This window comes from Anarrhichthys ocellatus, unplaced genomic scaffold, assembly GCF_004355925.1.
Source record: "Anarrhichthys ocellatus isolate YVR2014 unplaced genomic scaffold, GSC_Weel_1.0 scaffold13, whole genome shotgun sequence".
In the NCBI taxonomy this organism is placed as follows: domain Eukaryota; kingdom Metazoa; phylum Chordata; class Actinopteri; order Perciformes; family Anarhichadidae; genus Anarrhichthys; species Anarrhichthys ocellatus.
The window spans coordinates 18,729-34,127 of record NW_022280043.1 but is presented as its reverse complement, the minus strand read 5'-3'; the positions used below and the strand labels follow the sequence as shown (position 1 = coordinate 34,127).

The 15,399-nt window shown below is 40.2% G+C and overlaps 2 protein-coding genes across 4 annotated transcripts in view; one reads left to right on the top strand and one right to left on the bottom strand.

The window, feature by feature from the left end:
* LOC116386556 (E3 ubiquitin/ISG15 ligase TRIM25-like) overlaps positions 1-9,462 on the top strand; it is a 21,103-nt gene extending 11,641 nt beyond the window's left edge. Inside the window, exons 1-2 of one of the 3 annotated variants that reach the window (XM_031852877.1) lie at positions 3,243-3,305; positions 3,491-9,462. In XM_031852877.1, the coding sequence (XP_031708737.1) occupies positions 3,493-4,737 (1,245 nt within the window). In that variant the 5' untranslated portion in view covers positions 3,243-3,305; positions 3,491-3,492 and the 3' untranslated portion in view covers positions 4,738-9,462. Of the gene's footprint in view, positions 1-3,242; positions 3,325-3,490 lie in introns of those variants that run through there. The other 2 variants (XM_031852876.1, XM_031852879.1) reach the window with 2 other exon arrangements.
* LOC116386557 (CCN family member 3) lies at positions 7,126-10,751 on the bottom strand. Its single transcript, XM_031852880.1, has 5 exons — positions 10,568-10,751; positions 9,851-10,079; positions 9,415-9,669; positions 8,739-8,968; positions 7,126-8,593 (listed from the first exon to the last, which is right to left on the bottom strand). Exons 1-5 carry the CDS (start codon positions 10,613-10,615, stop codon positions 8,300-8,302), a joined length of 1,056 nt encoding a protein of 351 aa, XP_031708740.1. The 5' UTR covers positions 10,616-10,751; the 3' UTR covers positions 7,126-8,299.
* Between the last annotated feature and the right edge of the window lie 4,648 nt (positions 10,752-15,399).

Here is a 15,399-nt window from a genome sequence, read left to right as displayed (position 1 = left end):
TATATATATATATATATATATGTATATATGTGTATATATGTATATATGTGTATATATGTATATATATGTATATATGTATATATATATATACATATACACATATATATATGTGGATGGATGTGGATGTTTACCAACCAAGGAAATTAATGTATATTTTGGGGGGGTGAAGCCATAATCTGGTTTTGTGAGTCATTAGGCCACGTGGATCTGAAGCGATGACAGAAAAAAACTGGACCTTTTCATGCTCAGTTACTTTAAAACATGTCTTTAAACAAATAGACTAATCTCAAATATGACTCGAACTGAGTTTGCGTTCTTCAAATTCCCCGTGGGACTGCTGAACGTGTCAACGCTGCAGACGTGACACCGGTTACGCGCGTGCATGAATGCGCCTGTGCCTCTTTTGATGTTTCAAAGAGAAAGAGCTGTTTTTTCCCAGGAAGCTCTGACAGCTCTGGAAAGACTCCTTGCAATGATTTGCTCTCCATCACTATTATTATTATTATTGTTATTGTTATTATTATTATTATTGTTATGTAGGCCCATAAGAGTTGGGATTAGTAAACTCGGACCGTGAGGGTGCAACTAGTATTATCAGAACTACAATGCCGGGAACAGCTGTGTGACGGTTATGCGAGTTGACTGACAAGGAGACAAAAAACATGATGCAGCTTCAATCAACGACATGGTATCAGAATAAAAAACTACGAAGCAGGTGCTGTGAGTGACTTCAATCAGGACTTCAAGTGCATTGAAGTTACAGCATTTTGGATGTAACAACACATAGATCTATAAATATGCGTAGTCTTTTAACAGCCATCCCTCTGGAGCATGTCATCATGCTTTCAGTATCAAACGGCCTTACACTGAGCTATTCGCAATGTTGCTACGACACCTACTGGTGACTCTAAATTGATGTATGTGAGGGTCAACAGTCCTGGCAATACAGTAAAACCATAAGGAACCCTCCATTGGTAAACAATAAGACGCACAAGGGTCATTTGTACGAGGCCTGATCAAAAATGAACCCACTGGATTGAAATATCTTCATGCTGTTGGATTTCAATATATTTGTACCAAGCTTTGTGCTCACATTTCTGTATTGATGATGATTTTTGATTTGTGTTGCGGTGAGGATCAATCTTTCTGCCCTGGTGCCATTAAGATTATTCTAATTTATACACCAACCTAACTTGTATCTTGAACATTTTTAAATCATAGGCCACAAACACATACTGACCATCCTTCCTTAATTCCCCAAAACATTTTGTGATTTTGTAACACATAATACCATCTTTTTTTTTAAAAAGATGCTCGGAAGTTTGAGTTTAAAAAATATGTTAAAATGAATAAGCGTACAGCCAAGCTTCTTATCAAGAAGCATAATCACCTCTTTTATATGTAAAATCCTGCATGCGATTTTGAGTCCAACACATGAGGAGGCATCAGAAACCAAGATATGTAGTGTTTTCCCTTTTAGCTATGCTTATAATTGAGTTTACTGTGTAAATGTATGGCCATAGGCTATTTGTTATTAGTTTATTATAATGAATTTAAATTAAAAATGTCTAAAACAACAGCTGGGAACTTATATTTAAGGACAAACTATGAGAAATAAGGGCATCATATCATTAATTAAATATTATGTATTTCAGTGTGTGTGTGTCATAATTAATCACATTGTGTAATCACAGGAACATATAGTACAGGCATGCTGTGAAGGAGACACACTTCCTTACTTGCCCACCTTCTAAACTACAATGGATCATTACTAGTGAGCACCAAAGAGGGGATTTATTTTGAGAAAGAGACTGAAACAGAAATACGAAGAATTCTTTGGCTTAATGAGGTGTAGGAGCTACAATTGATTTTTGCTTTTATATGGAAATGAGCTATCAGATGAAATGTATATTCTTTGTTGTGGTAATGACCTTCAAAACCAACTAACAAACAGAGAATGCAATCTTATTCAATGTGATGGTATTTAAAGGTTGTTAATGAACCTTTTTTTTAAACCCTCATTCAGCACTTGTTTTTTCAATGCAACGGGGAGCAACTGCAAAGAGAGTTATGCTCGCTCACCAGCACACAATCACACACTCACACATGGGGTTTGTGTTGTTTGATCTGTGGACTGGCTTTCTGCAGTAGTTAAGAGAGTGCAGTCTTTTGCTCAAGAGCACTGCAAGCAAGAGATAAGGCTGGAGAAATATTAGTGACTGTTGGCAGACTGACAACATGAACAATAAAAAATATGCAAAGATGCTGTGAGCTGGCTGTTGCTACAACATGTCCGTGCTATATTTGCCCACATAATGCCATAATGCTGAGTCTTTTGATGATGTGCAAAGTAAGAAAGCCTCAGTATTTCATAAATGTCAGTGTAAATACAGGAATTAACAAATGACCACACACAATGTTTTTGTCGACAAAATTTACCTGAGCTCCTACAATATTCTTTCCTCATACACAGAGGAATGATTAACAATACTCACAACATGTATTAGATTTGAGTCTCACAGTAAGAGGCCAAATACCAGGACTTCAGGATTCCACTGGTTTGGCAGCATTTTCGTAATGGCTGCTGCTGGCATTGTTAAAACTTCCTGAAACGAGTTTCCAAAATCCAACTATCCAATCCAAATGTATTTAAAAGGCACATTTGAAAACATCAACATAATATAGCAAAGACATAAAAACAACACAGTAAAACAACATAATAATGATATAAAATGAACATGTAAAAACACTGGTCACTGCTGTCCCAACAGCCGGTCACACAGGTCTTACAGGGAACAATGGGAGATTCTTTTCTTTATTTTGCATACTGCAAAAAAAAGAAATAATAATGCATTTCCTCACAGAAACTAAACAGCCGTTTTACTGAAGAGAGAATATTTGTGGAGTGATCAGCTCATTTCAATCCTTTCATGTTAACCCTTTACGAGCACAGACTACAAATCATTTCAATAACTAGCTGACTTGATTCTGAAAGCGATCAGAGTTGAGCACAGAAGCTTGTTGTGGTTGGATCCGCTGCTGTTTTGGTTGAGTGGATCTGTAATTACACTGACACATAAAAGTGACACATTATTATTATTATTATTATTATTATCTGTATAAGCGGAATTGATGCTCATATTTCATTTTATGACATAAAGAGTTAAAAGTAGAGCACAGATGGGTGGAGTATAAGTCAGGGGAGGAGTGGCACCATTGCAACATTTGTAGAGAAATGAAACTAAAGGAAACAGTTCAGTTCATTTGCAAACACAGACCGATAGCAGAGCAGATCATCCAAGAAGGTGAAGTTAAACTCCATTGGTAATGTACATATACTTGATAATATTCTGATATTGGAGAGTACTCATAGCTTTGTATAACATGTAACAAACTGCACCCTTTGTTCATGAAGTAGCTCACACTAGTTGCACATAGGAGTCAAAAAACATGGAGGGTTCTTGGTTTTAAAACCTCTCCTCTCCTCTAGATATGGCCACGGGCTGCAGCTTCCTGTCTGAGGATCAGTTCCTGTGCGCCATCTGTCTGGAAGTTTTCACTGAGCCTGTTTCTATTCCATGTGGACACAACTTCTGCAAGGCCTGTATCAACAGGCACTGGGAGGACAAAGAGCAGTGTCAGTGTCCCCTGTGCAACGAGAGGTTCAACAAAGGGTTCAAACTTCGGGTCAACACGGGATTCCGGGAGGTCGTGGAGAATTTTAAGGAACATCATGCCAAAGCTGACAATAATTCCCTGGCCAAACCAGGACAGGTGCCATGTGACTGCTGCCTCGCCAACAAGTTCAAAGCCTCTAAAACCTGTTTGGTGTGCTTGACGTCTTATTGTGAGACACACTTAGAGCCTCATCTGAGAGTTGCGGCCTTAAAAAGACACAAACTAACAGATCCTGTTTATAACTTGGAGGACCAAATATGCAAGAAACACAACAGGATGTTTGAGCTCTTCTGCAGGAATGACCAGACATGTGTTTGTGTCCTGTGTACAGAACATAGCTCCCATGACACGGTACGTTTAGAGGAAGCCTTTGTAGACAAGAGGGCTCAGATGGGGAAGAAAAAGGCAGAAGTACAGGAGAGTAAACGTAGGCGTGGAAAGAAAGGTCAGAAGACAAAAGAGGCAGTGCAGACCAAGAGGAAAGGCATAGAGAAAGCGATGTCAAACTGTGTGGTGCCGAATCAAATGCAAGCTCCTCTCATTTGGTGGATTCCAAACCAATTCGATAGTAGCGCTGTTCCTGGAAACAGGGACGTTTCTGAAGGGAGATTCTACCATGAGGTTCAGGCTGAAGGGTTCACCAGCTGGAATTTAGGAGTAGTCAGAGAGCCGATGCATGGGATAAGGAGATTCATACCTAACTCGAGGAATGGAAACTGGGTCATAAGGTTAGGAACTGACGCCAACTGCAAGGCTCGAAGCAACATCCCCGTCCATTTCTTCTGGATAAAGGAACCTAAGAGAGTCACAGTGTTGGTAGATTTTGACGACGGATTGGTGCTCTTCTATGACGCCGACACCGGAATCCTGGCCCACACTTTTATCTGCTGCAATTTCATTGATATGGTTTACCTATTCTACTGCCCCAGTCCGGACAGCTGGGCACACAGGCTGCAAAAGAAGGTTCAGAAGATAAAAGCTCAAATTCCAGATACCGTAGTCATCTTTTGTTGTATTATCTTTTACTTTGTATTAGTTAGTTTTATGTCAATTGTATAAACAAAATACTTTTTCTAAATCATGAAATTAAATAAAAACTATTCTCCTTCTCCCTCCAGTCACAAACTGTCTCTTAATCAACTAAATAATAAATGTTCATATACAGTAAGTCTGTAAATCACAATTCAAGTTGTAAAAGTTGTAATCATGACTTTGTATGCTTGTTTTTTAATTTTGTGTTGAATTATCAATAAATGAGTTTACATAAAGTTTACATCTAAGAGATGTTGGTAAAGAGGTACCATCTAAGAGATAGAGGTAAAGTCCTTTCTGAAATGAATAGATTTCACATTCACGATGGTGACAGAGGCTTTATTCAAATACACCACTAGAGGGAGCAATCCACTTACCCTTCATACAAACAGCAGCCCGCATTGCCCATTCCATTAAGATAGAGATGGCAAAATGCGTCTTTATTGTACACGTCTTAATGCTTGTAAATTAGTTAGACAACAACCAAAAGTTGGGAAACTGCACTTCAGTGGTGAGTCTATCACAGTGGTGAACACTGGTGCATTAATGATTCATGACAGCATGAAGTCCATGGGCAGGTTATCGGTTTACTTTTAATATTCATTATTAGCCCCAGTGTCTTTTCAAAAACTACCACTTGTAGTTCTGCAGTAGGGATCCCACAACAAAACCTTGTGTATTTAATTAGACTATTGGTCACATGGGGAAAATCAAGGGATTACACTGCAAGAATTGAAGAGATGACTTGCATTACATTACAATTTTTCTTCTCAAGTTCAGGAATTTCTCCTCTTTGACAGAAAAGGTTTATCAGTCAAACACTTTTAAACATCAGATTTCGGAATGCCTTCACAGAGCAGCAACAGACTTTGTTGGAAAGAGCAGAGTAAAAAAAAAATCAAACTGCCGGCAAACACAGCCAGGCTGTCAAGTCTGTCATTCATTGACATGCAAACAGTCAGCAGCACTGAATCAAGACTTACGCAGAGACGGCTGAATGATACGTCTTGTCTCTGTCTGCCAACGAATGAGAGGAGAATGGATCGCAGTCAGCATCCATACCAGACCAATCTCTCACACAGATGATATTTTACTCACACGGTACAGCAAGGCCGAGGGAAGATCTGAGCAGCATTGGAATGTGAACAAGCTAAAAGGAATTTAAGGGTTTTTATTAAAAATCAAGATGTTACTGAAATCAGCTGGTCAAATGTATTCTGTGTTTATCTTTTGTTGCAAAGTTATTGCTTGAACACAGAATGTGATACAGTCTGTGTCCGTGTTGTTGTTTGTGTAACCTGATGGGAAATGGTTTTGAGTTTCAAGGATGACAGACAGACATTGCCATCCCATGAGCCATGCTACAGCGAATGGTCCATCTTCTTATGTTTTCATTGTTTAGCTTGCTCTTTACTCTTAACATACTGTATGTAAAGAGAATGCAACACTAGGATACACTCAAAATCCTCGATCCACAAACATAACCAATATGTAACATTACCACACACAGCTGGTCAGCAGACACCATAACATAGCTGCAACCAGATGTGTCGACCACAGTGTCAGTCCACCTTCTGATTCAGCTACTGGTGAGCTAAAGTTTCCAATGACGAGCTATTTTAGGAAGCAACAGCGGATAACAGGGTTTTCCACTGTGACCCTGCAGGTGGGGTTCAGGGAGAAAGGTCAAAGGCTCGGGGGGTTCGGTAACTTCTGGGTCCCATGTGAAACCATGAACATCCTGCACTGTTAAAAGGGAATCCAGGCGAAGAGGTTTACCCCAAATGCAGATGTGTGAACACTTTCATGAGACAAGGGATTATGGTGCATATAAGTGAGAAGAGAAATCAGTGTTTGATTCTTATGTGGTTAAATATATTTGATGATCTTTTATATTGTTTTGCTTTTATTCAAGGATTTATGGTTCATTTATTGTCATTATGTAACACAGGTTTGCACAACAACATTCAGTTGTAACACCCTTTGCTACATCAGAAAAACACAACAAAAACAAAAACAGTAGTGCATTCCTGTAGGAATTGTTTTAATTTGCATCAGTATTGATCAATGTGGAGCAGCCATGTTGTTATATTAGGTAACATTTGCCATACATTTGACTGACCTAAAACCTACATGACACATCCATGATACCACATATAACATCACGGTTTGATGTAGGGCAATTATCAGCCTCAATCAAACAACATGAGAAGCCAGATGTGGGAGAAATCACATGTTTTACGTTTTAACATTAAGTCATTAAGACTACTCATTTGTTCTTTAGTTTTAGGTCCTATCTATTCATGATGTGTATATTCCTGTTTCCTCTATTATCCTCAGTTTAAATTTTTAGGCAATTCCTGCTTGATTCTTTTTCATCTAACTAATTCAGCCTAAAGCTACGTCCCTAAAGTCATCATCTCATTTATCATCCCAATGATTGTACCTGAGAAAAGATTGATTTTAGTGTGGAATGTAGAGATGTGAATAAAGAGATTACAACTTTGATACAAAAAAATACACATTTATTTTCAAATGTTGAGTTTTACAGTATTATTGAGACAGATACAGCAACAAGCAGTGTGAAGTATAATTCAAGTAGTAAGAAAAACAATACCATACCAATATATACAATTCATGTTTACATTGTTACCGACTAAAGCTGTGTATTTGATACACACTCGGTCGAACAAGCTATACTGCAAGTATTTACAAAACTTTTGTCATGTGCACTACTTTTAACAAAAACAAAAACCTAAAAAAACATACAATTTCATTTATTGAAGGGAACATCGACATTATACAACAGGGGTCAGATTTCGTGCAGATGTTAGAAATGACACTAGGTAACTACAGCGACCTCTCTTTGGACCAGGTCAGAGCACACAGTCCAATTATTTAAAAAATGCATCCCATAGTTGAAAGATTTCCGTGGCAGTGCCACTAAAAGGTAACAGCTCACCCTGAGGTCCTTTAATTCCTTCTTTGTATTTTATCAATGTGAAAGTAAAAGGATTTCAGTATTATTATTTTCTGATATATAGATTTAGGTGTCAAAGTGTCACAGTACAGCAGGTCTTTTATTCTGAAAGAGGAGCTACTTTCTCCTTTGCCGAGTGTTTTTCTTCATGATTTAGGCTGAACAAAACACACTGTGGTTTCATGCTCTTTGTCTAAAAAACTATACGTTTTTCCTGATCAGCCAACCCGACTGTCAATCAAACTATCTGGTTGGAAGCAACCATGACACTCCTGTATTTCCCCACTAACCTGTAACGTTACACCTTCATGTTTGACCTCTTAAGAAGAGACAATGTAAGAGCACCTACAGACATCCGTCCAACTGAAGTCTGTTGTGAATGGTTGGAAGTATACTCCTCCTGATATATCACAAGGTTTAAGTGCTTTGATTCTACTAAACAGTAGAAGATGACACTTATTTGTCCACAGGATTTTATGAATACAAGTATGATTCTGACCATAATAAGCAGATCTAATCGTATTTTCACTGTTGATATATCACAGACTTGTTTTAATCTAACGTTTAGAGTTAATGCAACTCATGTTTTAAAGTGAATAAAAAGCTATTCTAGGACCTATAACCGCTGTATCCCATCTCCGATGGCTGCCACACAGCGTTGTTTTGGGGACAGTGGCTGTGACAGGCACAGGTCAGGATCACCATGACGGGTCTCCTGGTTGTTTTACCTTTGGCACACTGGAACTCCACCAGGGCGGTCTTGGTTCTGTGGGGGGTACAGCAGCGGCCGTCCGTGCAGGAGCCACAGTAGCGAGGCTTGTAGGCCTGGACGCTGGTGCAGTTCTTGTAGGAGAGGTGGACGGCTGCGTCGCTCCTCACCATCCTCTGACACTTACTGCCTCTCTGCAGGGAGAAAAAGAGCCATTCACTGAATGCATGTGCACTGTATCCCTCTCGAAAATAATGTGATTTCTTATGTATTCTCATGCTACTGGGTTTACTGTAGAGTAGAAACTCCTACATAAAGGACATGGCATCCAAAAAGTACCTTCTGTGCAAGTTGTGTCAGCTGCGTCTGGTCCTGCTGGTTGTCACAGGGTCTGATCATACACAGTCGGCTCTGCTTCACCATCTCACACCGTCGGTTCTTATTGCTGACCCTGGTGGACACTCCCATGCCGCAGGTTTGAGAGCAGGCGCCCCACTCCGTGGTCTGCTCGATGCAGTTAAGGCTGGGGTCCCAACCGTCGAAGCTCACCGTTTCCTCCTGACGATAGGCTGAGGGAACACACAGGCGGACAGTGGGTTAGAGAAAGAAGTCACCATTTTCATCTGGTACAAAAAGTAGACTAAGGTGTATACTTGAAACTTGAAAGCAACCAATCCAAGAATGTAGAAAACTTTTAGAGAACACGATGCTTGATTGGATTCAACTGACTGCAGTGATGTATCACATTGCTGTTTCAGATTGGTGTCATAACACTGTTTCTTTCCTCTGTGTTTCCTCCTCTCAGCCTTCCTCAGCTCCCACTCTATTTTCGTCTTCCCTTCCTTCCTCTCTTGGTTGCTGCTCCCTAACACTGATCAGGTCAGAGACATGTACATAACCTTTAAACTCTGTCTCACACTGCAGTGGCACTGACGTCAAAGAGGAATGGTTGATTGTATGTGTCTATCTGTATGGTCCATCTCGTCCCATCACACCCTACTTCCAGTCCACTCACCCGCCATGGCAAAGCCACCCAGTGCACTGGCCTCAACCTGGGGCTCACACACCCACTTCTCGCAGCACTCTCCAGGCACCTGGACCCTGCGTGGCATGGGGCAGTCCGGTCCAGGCAACATCACGTCCAAGTTGCAGCGCGGCACACAGGCGATCTGCCCATCGCGGCACATACACTGGTACTTACAGCTGGGGAAGAAGGTCTGGCCATTCTGATAGACAGAACCGTCCAGAACACAGACATCTCCTTCATGAACTGGATGAAAGAGACAAAATAGAAAAAAAATAGATAAGAAATCTAGTTTTAGTTTTTTTTTTACAAGTTAAATCATCTCTTATTCACAAGAAGAATAACTGACATCAGGACGAACAGAACGAACAGAGCATCTACCGTAAATTGGACATCCTGCACACAATATTTGGGAATGTCCACTCACCGGCACAGATCCCAGTCCTCCTGTGGACCTCGACGGTGTATTCACACTGCAGCCCTTTCCGTGTGTCACAGGGGTTCATTTCAGAGCAGACCTGCCCTTTCTGACGGGCACACACCAGGCAGCAGACGCAGTCATCCAGGATCAAAGGGACCCCTGGGAGACACATGGGGGGCTCCTTAGGGCACTGGCATCTCCGAGGGCACACCTGGGTCCAGACTATTGTAAACACCTGGGTGGGAGACAAAATTCATTGGTGTTTTACATATTGTTAAAAGTCTTGATCTATAATCCAACCAAAATGACAAATATTACACACAAAAATATGTTTTATACAAGTAAAACCTTCTCCTCATAATTTGTATGGGATGCAAAAGTTGCTAAACATTTTATAGGGTAATTAATATGACATATCTTGTGAAAAAGGGAACATTCACAGAATAACGAACAGTGACTTAAGTAAACCTTAAAAGAACATTTGCTCAGTGAAACTCATTTGTACTGTTGGTAAAAAGTGGCTAACCAGTTCATCAATTTAGGTAAATTAAGACAACTGTGAAAAATTGTCTGTGAAAAAAAAGATAGTTTCCAAAGTGAGAGGATTTTTTTTTAAATAAAATAAAATATTGTCTTTATCTTAAACCCCTTCAGAGCATCTGGTGTCACAATATAGAACTCTGTATCTCAATGAAAACAATCCGTTACTGTTGTAATGCCTACCTGTGCTGCAAAGAAGACAAACAGAGCTCTCTCTGACAGATTGGTCATCTTCCTGTTAAATAAAGCAGAATCCAAAATATCTGCAGTCCAAAAAGGTTTTAGTTGTCTTTACTGGAGCTGATTTGAGTTCTTTGGTCCGGGGTTGAATCGTCTCCCCTCTCTGGCTGTTGTGTAGCAGAATGATGTGATCTCTTTGTCGTTCTGGCTCAGGGCTCGGGAGAGGAGGACCTTATATAGCGGAGCTGTCCTGCTGGCACCATGACGACAAACAGGAAGGAATGTCGGCGAGATCGCCCAGGTGTTGGAGGAGGATGAGAGTCAATGAGGATACCACAACATACATGGAGGTTCTTTTAACATTCTGCTAAAAAATACTTGTTTTTTACATGGTATTAAATGTACAACTCATATATGTATACATTATATACTTTCTTTTTTTCATCTGTTAGTTATTAATGCACACTTTCCTTTTTCCTTTTGAAGTTTCCGTATTGGGGATTCCCTTTGCCCTCCAGGGTGTTCCTGTCATCAGATATGGCATGCATGGGGTTCCCTTACTTTGGTCCCACTGACAGTGGGTGGTGACACTTTGACCTCTCTCGCTGAACCCAACCTGGGAGGTCACAGTGGAAAACCCTCTTATTCCCTGTAGGATTGTTACTGCTTCCTAAAATAGCTACACAGTGGAAACTTTGGTTCATCAGTGGCTTGGATCAGTGGGAGGACTGACACTGTGGTCGACACATCTGGTCAGAGATGTGTTATGGTTTTATTCCAAGCAGAGGTACTTGGATGGATTTGGGGGTGAAAGCTGACTGGATCCCTGAACAGAAGGGGGGCAGAAAGTAAATGTGTATGTAAGTTTGTTTGGGGTTTATGTGAGCGTGAATGTACATTTATGTCTTATGTGTGTGAGTGTATCCATGTTTCATGTTTGTTGAACATCAACCTCTGATATTTTGTTACATGACATTATATAGATGGCATTATATAATTGCTCCCTTTATTTGGTCAGAGATTCTAAGCAAAACTTCAAGAAATGTATCTGGCAGAGCCAACTAAAAACCATATGTTTAGAGTTTGTTCATGTCTCAACATGGCGCCTCCCAATGGTGGTGTTGACAAACATGCACAACACAAACTGCACAAACTGATATTCCTCAGTATTGTTTTTTTTTTTTTACAAATAGAAGTAATACTATCAGAATCGTCATATTCTATCAGAAAGAGGCTACAAACACAAAAAATACATACAGTATCATTAGTTATTAAGAGTGACACATATTGATGCTTTTATTTTCAGGGGTCGACTCATCACTATTTACATTTCGGTTGTTCAAATTTCACATGGCAGACACGAGCGACAGAAAGGACACATTAAGTGTCAAAGAAAATGCTTTAAAAAAACAATAACAAGGCTGCATGGAAGTGTGCAGAAGTTGTAAAAAAGAACACACGGACTGAGGCAGCGTGTTAAATGCTATTCATACGTTAGCTCATCCTTAAAGAGGGAATCAGCTGACCGAGCTACTTCACCTTTGTGGCTTCGTTTTTCAAGCTGTGACCACTGGGACGTTTGGTCTAAACGATGAAGTGTAAATTCAAGATGATCCAGGTCTTTATCAGGCGACGGTTCATCCATTGCCCCGGAGTTTAGTGTCATGGTGGATGCGTATATGTGAAGGACAGCGGCAGAGACCACACACCTGTTTTTAAGGTAAAACTGCTTTGGTTTGATACCAATAATGTTTATTGCTGGTTTAATGAGCAATGCAACTGCTTGCTTGGCTCTGGGCTTAATGTTTTGCTTTTTGGTGAGCGGATGTCAGCGGTCTGTGAGAGTACGACTTGCAGGTGCCAGATATACTTTATCCAGGTTTGAAAGTGGTGGCAGACTGATAAGATTTGGATGGAAAATACGGCATGTAGCTGTTGTGGAGTGCAGCTTAATTCATTTTATTGTTTTTCACATACAGATGCTGGTGAGTGAAACTTTTCCTCTAATATATGCAGTACAATGCAGTTGGCCTTTTTGATATTTCATGTGTTTTTCACTCTGGGCATGTGATATTTCAGGTTTTCTTTCTGTTGGCATGAGTTTTATACAGGCTAGTATTGAGCTAGAGGTTGGTTTCCACTGTGTGATGGCCCAATCTGTGTTCAGATGGTTTTAAGAGAGAGAGATTGACATTTCAGAGATGAAGTGGCCAATAGAGAAGCTGGAGTTTGTGAGCTTCGTAGTTGTGTGTAAAATCATCAGACTTCAAATGAATGATCACATGTCTTTCTACTACATGGCGTAGTGAGCACTTACTGTATGAATATTAATATTTCAAGGTATTCAAGATCAATCAAATTATTAAAACATGGCATCCCTTTTAGACAGTAGATGTAAACTAATTTGTTGCAGAAGTTCAGTGTTCAACACTTACTTTTATTTATACTTGCCGTGCACCGTTTGGTTACACCCACGACTACCATTTTATTTATTGCAGTATTTGTTCTCTGTTGCCATAGCAATATCTTGTTCTCAGCAAAGTAAAATATTTAAAATATGTGACCAAGAAACTGCTAACAACTACCACATGTGGCCAGCTGTTTTGAGAACATTTATATGCAGGTTCCTCCCAACTTCCTTCATCAACGAAAGATACTCGGTCTGGACTTTCCTGTCCATCCACATACTATATAAACGATTGACTCCGTCACCCAGTTAGTAAAAAAAGAGAAAGAAATTGAGGTTATAAGATCTGCCTTCTAAATGACTTGTGATTCCAGCGAGCAGTGGTTAGCTCTGCCAAAATCTTGATTCAGTGCTGTTCAAATAATTTGCCCGAAGAAGTTGAAGAATGTCAAATATCACAGGGATGGTTGTGTTTGCCGACTGTGTGTGGATTTCTGCTCCTTTATTGCTTCTGCTTTGGTCTTTTTAAATTCTGCTTCTATTTCGCTGCTGAAGAGATAAATCAGGAGATGGTGCTGTACCACAGACATTTGTCAGGGCTGCGGTACCCACAATAAACTAAGGATCATGGATCAGTCAATTCTGTCTTTCCCTCCCAGATGTTTTTCATTTGAAAATCAGTTTGATTCAATTGATTGTAATCCCTGGAAACAATGCTTTTCTTCTGTCTCTGTTGAGCCTTCTTCTCTTCATCATCTGAGGCCTCTCAGTAAGGCCTGAACGTCTGTCTTTTCCCATTGTTTGCACCTATTTACTGTGTGACTACTTGGCACAGTGTGGCAAAGTGTGATATCTCCCAAGAATGAGGTGGGAAGCCTGCATACGCACATTCATGGTATCTGTGAAATATTTCCACTCTAGAGAGGAACATATGGAAGAAAACAGACAGGGAGGACAGAGATGGAGGAATGAGAGGAAATCGGGCTGCTGGCCTTAAGATGGAGGAGGCGGAGAAGGAAGAATGGACGAACAGACATGCAGTAGCTGACTAGTCTATGCTCTATTTCTTTCCCTGCTTGTTTGTTTCCGTTGTCCAGAGGAGGGGTCTGTGGTAGGACCTGTGGCTGTTAGATGTTACACTTTGAGTTATTTTCACACTAATCTTTTGTTCACCCCCTAAATACCCCTCATCCTCCAGTGGAAGGACATGTTGCGGTACCACTTTAAACTGAGGTTTGACACAGTAACTTTCTAAACAAAGACGGATCGCACAGTAAAAGACTTGCTTACAGGCGGCTTGTCAGCCTGCTAGCTGTTGTTGGACTCCGCTGTAGGGGATCAAACCTTTTGCCAAGCGGTCAGGCCACACAGTCAACGCCACCACTGAGAGCTCCCCATGATTCATTTAGAGTTTACACTGACGGGTCCAACATCATTTAATGTTCTTGCAACACATCATTCGGTGACATAATGTGGTCAACGGTCTGTGTGGCGCAGTAGATGGAGGACCTTCTTTGTCCCGCTCCTGAAGAAGTCTTCTGTTCACAGCGAGGAACCTAATGAGAGAAAACATTTTATGAAAAACATCACATGTGGGATTTTTATTATACTCGGTTGACATTCATGAGCAGATCATGATGTTAAAAGCGTCTTTGTGATTCAGTTAATTATGGTTATTGCTGTCTTTATAGTTTGGGATGCCAAATTCCCCTTTCCTGTTGAATCCAATGCAGTTATACCGATATTCATTATTTTGGATGAAAGTTGTTTTCTCTCGACAGTGCCTGGAATATTCATTCATGAATCCATGCGTGCAGCTAGTCACAGTATTAGTTCAGGAACAGATGAACTCAGAGGAAGCAGAATATTCAGACTACAGAGATCATATCACAGATTATTAAGTTATCCTATCATTTATGATTAAAACAGGCCAGTTTCTCTCCACAGCCAGGCTGCACCGTCTGGGATCTCATGGTTGCACTTAATCCCCGACTGAAGGTTGGATGACTCCCATTGTGTTACGTATTAAAACAGAAACATTATCAAAAGTTCCATGAAAAGGAAGGTGCAATTTCCTCATATCATTTTGATATTATCATACATTCGGCCCCTGACCATCTGGGACGAGTCATATTTGGAACCAAACAGTTACGAAGTGTAGTGCAAATTTGGCAAAATGACTGGATCCTTTCAATGATTTAATTACGGACAGAGATTGTTGTTTGTAACAAGTGTGTCTGACCATTGCATACACGGCATGGTTGAAAAGCTACTTATTTCCTGCATGACATCATATTTTCCTTCAGTGTCTAAAAATGATAAAACTGAACAAATAGAATTCAGTTTTGGTAACTAGTGTGTTATGTGTTTTTAGTGCACCTTCATCACATGTAAAGTAAATCACAGAGTTTAAGCATCGGATATCAGA

Bases quoted from the DNA above. Each gene is read 5' to 3' on its own strand.
- LOC116386557 (XM_031852880.1), bottom strand. From the start codon at position 10,615: ATGACCAATCTGTCAGAGAGAGCTCTGTTTGTCTTCTTTGCAGCACAG. The intron at 10,080-10,567 runs GTAGGCATTACA...TCTCCCACCCAG, and splicing joins TTGTCTTCTTTGCAGCACAG to GTGTTTACAATAGTCTGGAC. The intron at 8,969-9,414 runs GTGAGTGGACTG...GTGTTCCCTCAG, and splicing joins GGGTGGCTTTGCCATGGCGG to CCTATCGTCAGGAGGAAACG.